Raw genomic sequence first — 12,913 nt, 5'->3', positions numbered from 1 at the left:
CATGCAACAACTCCCATGTATCGAGGTATCACAACTGGCGCCTGCGACCTCCTTCTACGCCGCTGTCCTTCAACCTCTCGGCCTCCGCTATCTCACGGCAGAGAGTCTGGCATCCGGCCCTGATTTTGCAACGTTTGGTTGCTGCCAGGGCCCGGTTCTAAATCTCCGTCAAATTGCAAGGCCAACCGCGCTGCGGCTATCGTCGATCCGAATCAGCGCTCCTTCTCCGGCGTCGATCCTGGCATTTCACAGACAAGGCACAGCAGCAAACCCGACGTCCATGTTCACTTCTCAAGGCCCAGCCAATCCCTCGGCGGTTTTCGATTTAGACGGCAATATGCTACAAGCCATCTGTACTGGGCATGTTTGCAAGCCCGATCCGGTCACCGGCCAATTTGCTCTTATCTTGAATTCACAGCCAGAGCCGCACGCGTCTCGAGTCCTTGATTGGAACAGAGGCAGCCCTGAAGCTTCCGGTGTCAAGGCTATCGAAGGGGCTGGCAGCGCCAAGGATGCCTCCGCAAACCCAGTCTTGCCTGAAGGGGCCGATGCGACCAAGACGAAGACCGAGGATTCTGGAACTCCGAGCAGCGGCGGAGTATCTACCGTCCTAAGCGCCCTCTTGGGTGTCGCAGCTGGTGCGGCGGCTGGTGCGGCAATTACCTATGGTGTCATGTCTGCCAGGAAACCCGAGATGGTTCCCGCCGATATGGATGCGAGGCAAAGGTCTTTCCCCAGCGATGCAGAAAGCGTATCACCCAGCATGGTTGACAGAGATCAGCAGATGCCTGTTCCAGTGAGGCAGCGAATAACATTTCAGGATGACCAGGCTTCGACGATACTAAAGAAACCACCAACTGAAGCACCAGTATCAGTTTGTCCTCCACCGTCGGTTCGCCAACCACCATCAGTTCGAGCCCCAGCATCAAATTGTCCGCCAGCATTAGTCCGTCCATCACTGTCAACTTGTCCGCCTCCGTCGGTCCGTCCACCACCTTCAGTCTGTCCAGCCTCATCGGTTTGCGCGCCAGCATCAGTCCGTCCAGCTTCATCGGTTTGCGCACCAGCATCAGTCCGTCCAGCTTCGTCGGTTTGCGCACCAGCATCAGTCCGTCCAGCTTCGTCGGTTTGCGCACCAGCATCAGTCCGTCCAGCTTCGTCGGTTTGCGCACCAGCATCAGTCCGTCCAGCTTCGTCGGTTTGCGCACCAGCATCAGTCCGTCCAGCTTCGTCGGTTTGCGCACCAGCATCAGTCCGTCCAGCTTCGTCGGTTTGCGCACCAGCATCAGTCCGTCCAGCTTCGTCGGTTTGCGCACCAGCATCAGTCCGTCCAGCTTCGTCGGTTTGCGCACCAGCATCAGTCCGTCCAGCTTCGTCGGTTTGCGCACCAGCATCAGTCCGTCCAGCTTCGTCGGTTTGCGCACCAGCATCAGTCCGTCCAGCTTCGTCGGTTTGCGCACCAGCATCAGTCCGTCCAGCTTCGTCGGTTTGCGCACCAGCATCAGTCCGTCCAGCTTCGTCGGTTTGCGCACCAGCATCAGTCCGTCCAGCTTCGTCGGTTTGCGCACCAGCATCAGTCCGTCCAGCTTCGTCGGTTTGCGCACCAGCATCAGTCCGTCCAGCTTCGTCGATTTGCGCACCAGCATCAGTCCGTCCGCCAACATCGACTTGCGCACCTTCACCAACGCGAGCGCCAACGTCAGTTCACGAAAGTGACGCCGTTCAAACCTGCAGCAAAGGTGCCGAAATTGATGGCCAAAAAGACAACGAAAAGGAGCTCGCGAATGTTTCCCCCGCGAAGCCAAGTTCGACGGTGTCCACATCCATGCCTATAGGAAGTGATTTCCCTCGACAGTTGGTACCTCCTCCACCCTCTAAGCCGTCTTCGGAAGCCGGAGCAAACGTCGCCGATAGCCAGTCTTTGAAGAAAGACTACGAAACCGTCGTTTCTGCCCATTCTCGCATCTCTTCAGCGTCCACTGCCCCCGGTCAGGCATCAAAAAGAAGCAGTGATTACCTGAAGGTGGCCGCTTCTACAGTCTCGAAAGCACCAAGCGATTCACCAAGTAAGCATGGTTCTCGTCAACGAAGCACTGATGAGAAGTCTTGCGTCTCAGAACGTTCATCACATTCAAGGCCGAAGGAAGTGCCCTCCCCCAAATCGCGCTCCCCTATCGAAGTATCACAGCGCTCTTCCAGGACCGTTGTGCCTGATCGTCCAAGCGCAAGTGAAGACTTCGATACACGAAGCAATGCCTCTGCTTACCGCAGCAGTGAGGATAAGCGCAGCCATGTTTCCGCAAGAGACGTTCCACTGCCTCCTAGTGTCGCCTGTACCAGCCATGTTTCCGCGAGAGACGTTCCACTGCCTGCTAGTATCGCAGGCACCAGCGAGTTCTTCGATACACGGAGCCATGCCTCCGCTAGGAGGACGGATGTATCCACCACTCGCCGTGGCAGTGAGGATAAGCGCAGCCATGTTTCCGCGAAAGACGTTCCACTGCCTCCTAGTGTCGCCGGTACCAGCGAGTTCTTCGACACACAAAGTCGAGCTTCTGATAGGAAGAGTGTGTCTACTGTTCGCCCTAGCGGCAACGATAAACGCAGCCACATTTCTGCAAAGGACGTTCCATTGCCCCCTAGTGTCGCTGGCACCAGCGAGTTCTTCGATACGCAAAGCCGTGCCTCTGATAGGAAGAGTGTGTCTACTATTCGACTTAGCGGTGACGATAAACGCAGTCACGCCTCGGCAAGAAACGTCCCCCTGCCTCCAAGTGTCGCAGGCACCAGCGAGTTCCTCGATATGAAAAGCTGCCCCCCTGATAGAAAAAGTTTGTCTACCGCTCGCCCTAGTGGTGAGGATAAACGCAGTCATGTTTCAGCAAGAAATGTCCCATTACCCCCCAGTCAAGCAGTCACAAACGAATTCTTCGACACGCAAAGTCATTCTTCCGCAAAGAGGACAGACATATCCGCTAGGCACAACTACAACAGCGAGGATAAACGCAGCCGTGTTTCGGCAAGAAATTTCCCACTACCTCCTAGTCAAGCAGGCACCGGCGAGTTCTTCGACACGCAAAGCCATTCTTCCGCAAAGGGGACAGATGTATCCGCTAGTCATAACTGCAACGGAGACGATAAACGCAGCCGCGTTTCAGCAAGAGAGGTTCCTCTCCCTGCTAGTCGGGTAGGTACAAGCGAGTTCTTCGATTCAGTCACCCACGTCTCTTCGAGAAAGACGGACGTGTCTGCTAGGAGGAGAGACGTGTCAACTCGGAAGACGGATGTCTCTTCGAGGAAAACGGACGTCTCTACTGGTCGCGACCACGGCGACGACAAGCGCAGTCGCGTTTCAGCCAGGGATGTCCCGCTTCCCGGTAGTTGGGTAGGTACCAGCGAGTTTTTCGATACGGTCAGCCATGTATCGACGATCAAGGCACATTCGTCCACGAGTCGTAGGGATACTGCCAGCGTTGAGGATTCGCACAGTCGTGTTTCTGCGCCAAATGTCCCCCTACCAGGCAGTTGCGTGGGTGGCGGCAGCAGGGTTGGCGATAGTCAGGTCTCAGCCCGACACATTCCATTGCCTGCCAGTTCTGCCGGTACCAATTATGGCGACGGCCCGCCGAGTCATATCTCGGCCAGAAATATTCCGCTACCTGGTAGCCATGTTGGAAGCAGTCGCGCGAATTGGGACGACGACCTTCGAAGCGTGGCGCCGAGCGACAGCATTAGCTGCGTAGGAGCCAAATAACCTCTGCTTGATGACTTGAGGGCTCTGTTTGGTAACCGAATCACTTCAAGCCACCGTTGCTTGTTGTTTATGTAAAGATAGTCTCTCAAGTTCACTCCTCCATTATTTCATTGCATTTATTAGTTTTCACTAATACATTGTGTGTACCGTCATACACAGAGCGTCCATTTGTTTCTGTTACGTGAACTAAAACAAAACCGTATCTCAAGATCCACCCACGCACACGCCTCCCACCACGTCCGATCCTCGGCGTCGCGCTAAATTTCTACATTCATCTTCGACTCAAAACGTTCGGTCGCTAAACTCACACGAAAATTACCGTAGTATTTGAAGCTCATAGCAACCGACTCGAAAGACGCTTAAGACTCGGTCGTGCACAGCAGAATCGCAGGTGCTCACATAGAGATGCCTTCGATAGAGTTGGGCGAATCCATACCGCCGGATACAGCACATGTGAGTTAGATGGCCTCGTTGAACTTCGAGTCCGAACAAGGCGATGTTCTTACACCCATTCTAGGCTGTTAGTGTATCGCTGCCAACTTGGAAATCGAACATCGGCTATGAGGAGGGTGAATCATGGGTTGTTAGTCGCATGACTACTGGCTATCCTAGGTATGATTGCTCGTTCATCAGATGGAACCGTAAAATGACCGTTGATTCCATAGGTTCTTTATCCACAAGAGTATTTCCGAGTTGGGCCATGTCATTGCCACTCAATATGGAAAGCAGGACCAACAAGCCATGCTCTTCGCCACACCAGAAGCTGCGAAGCGTTGCCTGGACTTTATGCGCGCAAGGGCACCCGATACGCTATCAACCCAACTCAGTTTGATAGCCTTTGAGCTGAGTCTCTCGGAAACCACCTCCCCGGTCCTCAGCGGTCTGCCATCGACCATCGCTGCGGCATTGTTCCCAGCACATGCCTTTGGACTCGCCAAGCAGTATTGGCAACACACCGGTGATGGCGTATCAAGTCGCCGCGCAGAGTTCTGCCACGACCTCCTACGTGCCAGTATCTTAGTACCAAGTAAATGCGCAAATGGGCTTCGCGAGACTACCATGAAGCCATCGCGAGGCCCAAAGCGGTACCAACGTACAAACTCGGTCGATGAAACCGCAGTTCCCACTACGAAATCCCTTCCTGCGGCTTCCAATGATACCAAGGAAAGCTCTAGGTTTCTAGAAGAGCGGTTCGGTAGAAATCTGGACTTAACGTTGGCCGAAAAAGCCAAATCGGCAATTCGTCGCCGAATCGCTGGCTCGCTGGTCGGCGAAGTTGACCTGACAGCAGAAACAGTGCCGGAGTACATGGTTTCATCTACACGCACCAACAATTTGAGCGAGTCCGACATATACCTCTTTCCTGCAGGCATGAATGCAATTTTTAACGCACATCGTGCATTGCTGGCCGCCAGAGGTCAGCTCCAGAGCGTCAATTTTGGATTTCCCTATGTCGATACCTTGAAAATTCTGCAAAAGTTTGGCCCTGGCTGCATCTTTTACGGAAATGGTTCTTCGTCCGATTTAGACGAGCTTGAGACTCGTTTGAAGGAGGGGGAACGTGTTTTGGCCCTCTTCTGTGAATTTCCCGGCAATCCTCTTTTGTCCAGCCCGGACTTGCAAAGAATCCGCAAACTTGCACATGACTTCGATTTCGCGATTGTGGTGGATGAAACCATTGGTACATTTGCAAACATCAACGTTCTTCCGTTCGCCGATATTGTCGTCAGCAGCCTCACGAAAATCTTCTCCGGAGATTCCAATGTGATGGGGGGGAGCGCTGTTCTAAACCCCGGCAGCAAATACTACAGTCTGCTGAAAACCGCAATGGACACCGCAGTCGAGGACAACTATTGGCCGGAAGATATAATCTTCATGGAGCGGAATAGCCGAGACTTCCAAAACCGGGTGGAAAGAGTCAACGCAAATGCCGAATCCATCTGTGACCTCCTACGGGGCCACCATCTGGTAAAAGACCTGTTCTACCCAAAGTTTAATCCGTCACGGGATCACTATGAGCGCTGCCGTCTACCACATGGTGGCTACGGCGGCCTGCTGTCCGTTGTCTTTCATCAGCAAGCCAGTGCGGAGGCTTTTTATGATGAGATGGATATCGCGAAGGGGCCAAGCCTAGGCACAAACTTCACATTGTGCTCTCCGTACGCCTTATTGGCTCACTACACTGAACTCCCTTGGGCGGCGCAGTTTGGGGTAGATCCAGACTTGGTACGCGTCAGTGTCGGGCTCGAAGACAAAGATGTGCTCATCGACATATTCCGCAGAGCCCTTGAAGCAGCGGACAAGGCCTCAAAGTAAATGCACAACAAAGATGGGCGGGACTGTTAACACGACAAGTACGGAAAAGGTAAAAAAGATAAACTGCGGGTATAATTATTGCTCATTTCAACATTATCGATAAACCCAATTATAAACCACGCTTGCGCTCAACTATATTCATAACCAATACTTAACCATTAGCAGCCCTCGTTCTATTGTGATGGAAAAGGCATCCTCTATTGTTCTTGTGACGGGGGCAAGTGAAGTGATGGGCTCGACACGTTTCTTTGCATGCTCCCTAATCACATCACGAGACAGTCCTGGTGCTTATAACCAGGTCCATAATCTTCAATGCCGCGTTCTATGTCGTTCGACCTTTGTTTTTCCTTCACCTCCTTCGGGAAATACTTCTCCAGGTACTTCTCCAACCGATGGTCGAGGTTGTCTATTGTCATCATTAGCAAAACAGGGGGGTTCCGGCACAAGCGCAAGCAAGGCTCTCACCGGCAGATGCAGACATCACTACATCAGCTCTGCAGAGTGGGCAATGGGTCTCCTTGCGCCTCTGTATTTTGATAATGCATCTGATACAAAACACATGCTGGCAATCAAGTCTGACAGGCCTATAAGCCACAGAGAAGCAGACCGGGCAGAGGTAGTCGTTGATCTGTGGTACAACTGAAACTAGCTCCTGAGACATGGAAGCGCACACATCTTTGGCAATGCTACCAGCAAGAAGACCTTTGGAGAAGATCACCTTGGGGAACGATTTAGAGACGCCAAACGCCGTTCTCTTATCAAACTCTAGAACGCAATTGTTAGTGATTGAGTCTCAGCAGTAGCTTGCATGATTTGGTCGCTCACTCTTTAGAATCTTGGATACTGCAAGTTTGTTGAGCTCTTCAAATTGAAGATTCTTGAGAAGGCTAGCATTTAACTGCAGAAACCTGGAGAAGGCCTGGCGACTTTGTGGCACTTTGAATTTGCGTGCCAGATTGCGATTCTCAACTTCATTCTGGAACCATTGAAGTTGATTAAGAGCTCTTTGGCTGCTTCTTGCGCCATGGTCGCATTCTTGGGTTGCGAAGAAGACGTTCGAGTCTAGATATAATTCGAATATCTCACGCCAGCGCGCCAGGTCGCTCTTGGAAAAGCGACTGGGCCGGGACGCGGCGGAAACTTCTTTCGAGAGCTCGGTGATCTCGGCAGTCAACTGTTTTTGCTCTTCTGCCTGCAAGGCGTCCAGCTCGTTGACATCAGATTGTAGCATATCGAAGAATTCAGCATCAAACACGAGCGGGACTTGGATGGTTTCGTAGTTGCCGTTGTCGCCATTGCTGTCACCATTGCTAACGCCATTGTTTGCGTCGGTAGTAGTCTCACGGTCGGTTTGTCGGCTCGCTCGTATTTGGGCTAGTGATTCGCGTTCATGTTCGTCTAAAATCTCGCTCGCCAGCTTCTCGAGGAAGCCTCTCGACGTTGGAGTTAAAGAGGCGTCAACGGCGACGCCGTCACGAAGGTGGACATTGACGGTGAGCTTGGGGCGCACGAATTTGGATCCCGACTCTGCGGTTTTACAAATATTGAGTTAGCGCTAGATGATGATCGCCATGGAGCAGAGGTACGTAAGTAGGTATTTCGAATCTCACCCCGTAGTTTATACTGGAGAGCGACTGGTGCCGTTTCTTCGGCAGTCAGAAGAGCGCGCAGGGTTTCCTGGTCCAGACCCAAGTCTTGAAGTTCGCGTTGGACTTTCTTAAGGCATTTCTTCAATTGGCTGTAGGGAATTGCTCGCTCAACCCAGTGCGGTGGAAAATCTGCGCGTGGTGCGGTTAGAGGCCAGGTGAATGCAGGGCCGAAACATGCATGCGCGCTTACCCTGGCTGGCAAGATTCTGCTTGAAATCGTGTGCGAATTTCATCCTGCCCAGATCCACGAGGAGACACCAGTCAGCTTCCTAATGTTGGTGAGATGCCTTTGCTAAGACTCGAATCTTGGTCTCGCATTTTGTGCATTCAAAGTGGCGCAACTCGGTGACGGTTTGGTCATGACAGCGGCAGAACGGCACCTCGTGGCAATGCCCTGGATCAACGGCGTGGCGCTAATCACTCGACACGTTTAGCTGCCTTGTGATCGGTACCTGAGAGTACCATCTTAAAGGATCCTAGCGGATTGTCAAGGCGGGCTGTACGCAGGGGTCCCACAGAGTCATGTACACAAAGGTACTATCCATTTCGATGGCGTCGTGGTTTGCCATTTTTCTTGGAGATGAAGCCAATGTGAGCGGTTGGGATAGGAAAATAATGCACATTTGTTCTTCAAGTTGAATCCCATGTATTAACTTGTAGGAGATTCGTCCGTTCGGCCGCATTTGGCCCAATAGATAGGCATGAGTACCGCCCATACCGATCAATCTCTTCTTAATAAGGGTCGCTCCACAACCCAGCCCAGCCCATGTTCGTCCCTGCAACTACCACGACACACGCTTCTTGCGGTTGGAAAGTGACGCGTGACGCGAACTCATGCCTGGGCCACAAGCAAACCAGTCCCACAACCGCACATGAATTGGGATAAAAGCCACAGCATGAATGAACTGGAAGAAGAAAAAGATGGATTCAAATTCTCGGATTACGCTGCGACGACGAATGCTACCTACACTTGCACCAAGAAGTCTAGCGCGGGTGGAGATCTGAGGAGTCATACCTTGGCCACCTAAAAGTTGCCTGCCTACCTTTATTCGTACTCTCTGTGCCAAGAAAACTCCCGCTTGCTGGAACAGAGTGGTTGAGGAAAATCAAGGCGACTTGCTTTATAACACCTCGCAACTTCCACCGCATCCTGGTAAAAGACTTCGGCGTCGCCTGTAAAAATGGGTGCCTCACAATCGACGTCGCAGGGGGATTCAGGATCCAACTCAACCGCCACTAAAACGTGCTATTACGAACTCATTGGCGTTGACCGTGACGCCAGCGAGATAGAGTAGGTTGACACATCGGGCCATCATTACTCACATCGACTAAAACCAACCGACCTGCAGCATCAAGAAAGCCTATAGAAAAAGGGCACTGGAGCTCCATCCAGATAGAAACTTCGGAGATGCTGCAGCTGCGACGCAGAAATTTGCCGAGCTGCAGTCTGCGTATGAAATTTTGTCAGATCCCCATGAACGAGCGTGGTATGATTCCCATCGAGATGCTATTCTTGGTGGTCAAGACATCACAGGGGACGGGACGGAGCCGACCTCGTTCAGAAATGTTCGCATAACATCAGCAGAGGAGATCATGAGCCTCATCCGGAAATTTAATTCAAGCGTTCCGTTCAACGATGATCCCGTTGGTTTCTTCACTATTGCTAGAGAGACATTCGAGCACTTGGCTTTGGAGGAAGAAGTAGCCGCAGAACAGGAGAACGTCGATGCCGCCTATTACACCACATTTGGTCAGGCAGAAGATTCCTACGACGAGATTGTAAAGCCCTTCTACGCTTCCTGGGCAGGTTTTGCGACAAAAAAGACATTCGCATGGAAGGACAAGTACCGACTATCAGATGCACCGGACAGGCACACCCGAAGATTGATGGACAAGGCGAACAGAAAGCTGCGCGAAGACGCGGCTCGCGAATTCAATGATGCAGTCCGGTTTCTCGTAACGTTTGTCCGGAAAAGGGACTCGCGATACATCCCCAATACTCAGACAGAAGCGCAACGACAAGAAGCAGCACGCGTAGCCGCCTCCGCGCAAGCTGCACGAGATCGTGCCGCAAATCAGGAGCGCATGGCAAGCTTTAAGCTACCCGACTGGGCCACGTCACGAGAAAGCCACTCTGGCGAAGAAGAATTTTCCTTGTCAGAAGTTGAGTCTGAGGTGGAAATATTGGAGTGCGTCGTCTGTGATAAAAACTTCAGGAGTGAGAAGCAGCTCGAAGCTCACGAGCGCAGTAAGAAGCACTTGAAGGCTGCGCAGCAATTACGATGGCAGATGAGGAAAGAGGGCGTTGAATTACAGCTGAATGAGAACTCTCCGCAACTTGGCGATACAGAAGCTCCTTTACAGGACGGTGACTCCTCGCCTGCTTTAGCCAGCCCGGAGCAAGCAGGCACGCCCTCTCCAATTTCGAGTCACGCTGATGGCGATATCGATGGCGAGTCACTCCAGTCAGCTTCTTCCCCGGCGGAGGATGATGACTACGCGCCCAGGGAAACGATTGTGAACCGTATATTAAATAGCCAGCCAGGCGATGCCGCTGCCCCCGAGCCACTACATGAGCGCGGCATTGACGACCTATCAGCCACTACTTCCGCCATGGACATTGGATTGGGAGACCGTCCAAGGAAAATCAGAAAGGCAAAAGCGAAACGCGAAAGGAAGGCCGCGGCTGCACAAGCTAATACAGCCTCCAATGTATGTACTATGGCATCTTTCCCTATGACTATGTCATGTACTGACAACATTCTCTCGGTAGCACCCCTGTACTGTCTGTAAGGAGGAGTTTGATTCTCGCACAAAACTCTTCGCCCATATCCGTACCGAAGGTCATGCGGCTACTCCTCGAAGCGAAGCAGCCAAGACTAGGAAGAAGAAGAACAGGTAGACAGGACCCTGTACAACTGTACTGCGTTGGTGGTGTAAGGATCATGCTAGTATGGGTCAGCTGTGCCAAATTCTCTCCGCGCACCGTGCAACCCACGGTCTGTCGAGTAGGGGTGAGTCGTGCTTGACAGCTACTTGCCTTCAACATACTAGAAATATATTTCGGTTAGTCGGTACATTACTGCTGTATACTCATGTGATGCCAGCCTATGCTTCATCCCCCGTGTCATCGTCGCTCAGAAGCTCGACCTCGTCTATGGCCCCTTCTCTGCCTTCCGGTTTGTTCTGCAGCATAGGGTCGTGGTCGGCAACATGTATGATAGCCTTCCCTTGTACGTAGTTGATACCACATCGCCATTCCTCCCACTCTTTTTCGCTTCTTATGATGAACCCAATCAGCATGCTTGGGTCCATCTCCTGGACATGGAGCCGTCTCAGCCTCGACGTGTGGCAGCTGTCTATCTCTTCTGCGGTGTATTCATTTATATTCTCTTTATACGGCAGTGCCGCTCTTGTGTGGTGCGGATCAAGATAAAACAAAAAGTTGCCTTGTGAGCCGACGAAGTAATGTGACGAGGAGGGACGGCCACTGCGATTTCGGTGGTTAGCATGGCTCCTATTGCGGTTAACCTATGCCGTTATTCGTTCTCTCTTACCCTGCAATACCGATCGATTGCGGCATTTGCAGTGCCGAGATCAGTGCTTCCCAGTAAACTTGTGTGATTTTGTCGATACCGAGCCGCGTACTGATCAGGATGATGGTCGGTTTGAATATCCCGTTATCGGATTTCGCCGTGGCTATGAAGCTATCCTCATATACATCGGGACTGTCCTGTGTCATATACACTCTCATATCCGGTTCGTGTTTGTCGGTCAAGGCCCTTTATGTGTGTTATGTTAGCATCTGATTCATCTCGATCCAGTTCAGCGCGTACTTGATGCATTGTGACGTGGCTGAGGGTCCAAACCACTCTCCGGGGTATTTGCCACATCTGGAAGAGCCGTACTCAACAAAGTTGTGGATGGAGTACGGCGCTGCTGGGTCATCTGCAAACATCCGCAGTAGTTCGATCTCCTCCTCCTTGCGCTGGCCCCGGCGCCATTCTATAATCGATCAGCAGCGGGAAATGGTACAGGGTGTATATTCCTAACCTCGGCCCAGTCGGACCATGCCAATAGCATTCGCTAGTAGACTCTGACCTGATCGTATCATACAACCCCATCCGCTGTCGGATGAAAACCCTCCTTGGTCTCCGAGTTGATATCTGATTCGCATAGGCAGCGACATCGATGAGGCGGCTTTGGGGTCCATTGATCTGGGTATTAGCTTGAACTCGTTCCTGTATGTCATCCAGAATCTGGAGTCAAAGTCTGTGACGAATTTTTGCGGCCAGCCGTTGTCATCATCCCTTTCGTTTCGACCAGTGGACGAAAAGCTGCCGCCCGTTGATTGTGGTGGGGTGTCGGGCGCGTTGCTTGGGGGCACGTCTATTGCCTTGCTCTGAGCTGGTGTCGTCACCGCCGTGGCGGTCGCATATTCGCCCAGGCTGTTGCTATTATGCTCCTGGCCACTTACCCGTGGCTTCTGGCCTTTGTGCAGTTTGTATGATTGACCCAGGCACCATACTGGTTGGTCGAGAACTGGGTCATTTGATGGCTCAGGATCCCAGAACAGCTGTACGATCTTGCGGTAGCGACCGAGGTCTACGTTGGCCATCGTAGACTCCATCGTTCCGTGTGCGCTTCGTTTGTATGTTGGCTGTGGCGTGGTCGTGATGAAGGACGGCCAGTCTGTATATGGGTGCAGTGTGATAGATGATGCTGCGTGTTTGGGGGCGGGTCAGATGTGCAGTTGGCACAGTCTTGACCCGTGACACTACTACCTACCTACATACATATATAGGTACCTAAACGCCATACGTACCTACTGTATGTAGTATACCCATTTAGCTCGTACGAGGGCAGGCAACTCAACACAACCCGCAGCCACAACAACAATAAAGATACCGAAGAACGGGAAGAACAATTACATAATAACCATATAAATGAAGTATATCAAATGAGTACCCCAAATGTACAGAGACCGCACACAGTACACGCGCACCACGACCGCAGCTCGCTCGTATAGGGTAGCTGCAAATACTCGGTGGGCGCTGGTGGGTTTACCTGGCCGTTGTATCGCCCCGCAAACCAACCCACCGCCAAAGGCTGCAGTTAAAACGCCGATTTATTAGGCTCAACCGCAAAACTCAACTAGGTTCCGCCAAATGTCCGTGACCGGAGAAGGACAGAG

General features: G+C 52.2%; 4 protein-coding genes across 4 annotated transcripts; 1 reads left to right on the top strand and 3 right to left on the bottom strand.

Annotated features, from left to right (window-relative positions):
* Window positions 1-412: 412 nt before the first annotated feature.
* On the bottom strand, window positions 413-1,664 carry ISF_00670 (hypothetical protein; the record flags this gene model as incomplete). Its single annotated transcript, XM_018844277.1, has 2 exons — window positions 413-575; window positions 859-1,664. 2 exons carry the CDS (start codon window positions 1,662-1,664, stop codon window positions 413-415), a joined length of 969 nt encoding a protein of 322 aa, XP_018708727.1.
* A 4,669-nt stretch (window positions 1,665-6,333) lies between these two features.
* ISF_00669 (spx) lies at window positions 6,334-7,952 on the bottom strand (the record flags this gene model as incomplete). The annotated part of the gene is made up of 6 exons (XM_018844276.1): window positions 6,334-6,476; window positions 6,536-6,596; window positions 6,651-6,835; window positions 6,896-7,597; window positions 7,681-7,848; window positions 7,910-7,952. The coding sequence occupies 6 exons, from the start codon at window positions 7,950-7,952 to the stop codon at window positions 6,334-6,336; spliced, it is 1,302 nt and encodes a 433-aa protein (XP_018708726.1).
* A 948-nt stretch (window positions 7,953-8,900) lies between these two features.
* On the top strand, window positions 8,901-10,621 carry ISF_00668 (meiotically up-regulated protein; the record flags this gene model as incomplete). Its single annotated transcript, XM_018844275.1, has 3 exons — window positions 8,901-9,010; window positions 9,069-10,431; window positions 10,493-10,621. The coding sequence occupies 3 exons, from the start codon at window positions 8,901-8,903 to the stop codon at window positions 10,619-10,621; spliced, it is 1,602 nt and encodes a 533-aa protein (XP_018708725.1).
* A 651-nt stretch (window positions 10,622-11,272) lies between these two features.
* Window positions 11,273-12,337, bottom strand: ISF_00667 (Peptidase C54; the record flags this gene model as incomplete). Its single annotated transcript, XM_018844274.1, has 3 exons — window positions 11,273-11,501; window positions 11,556-11,724; window positions 11,773-12,337. 3 exons carry the CDS (start codon window positions 12,335-12,337, stop codon window positions 11,273-11,275), a joined length of 963 nt encoding a protein of 320 aa, XP_018708724.1.
* Window positions 12,338-12,913: the final 576 nt, after the last annotated feature.

This window comes from Cordyceps fumosorosea, assembly GCF_001636725.1.
Source record: "Cordyceps fumosorosea ARSEF 2679 chromosome Unknown scaffold_1, whole genome shotgun sequence".
Lineage (NCBI taxonomy): Eukaryota > Fungi > Ascomycota > Sordariomycetes > Hypocreales > Cordycipitaceae > Cordyceps > Cordyceps fumosorosea.
Note: the sequence above shows the minus strand (reverse complement) of the source record. Positions and strands in the feature narration are given on the sequence as shown.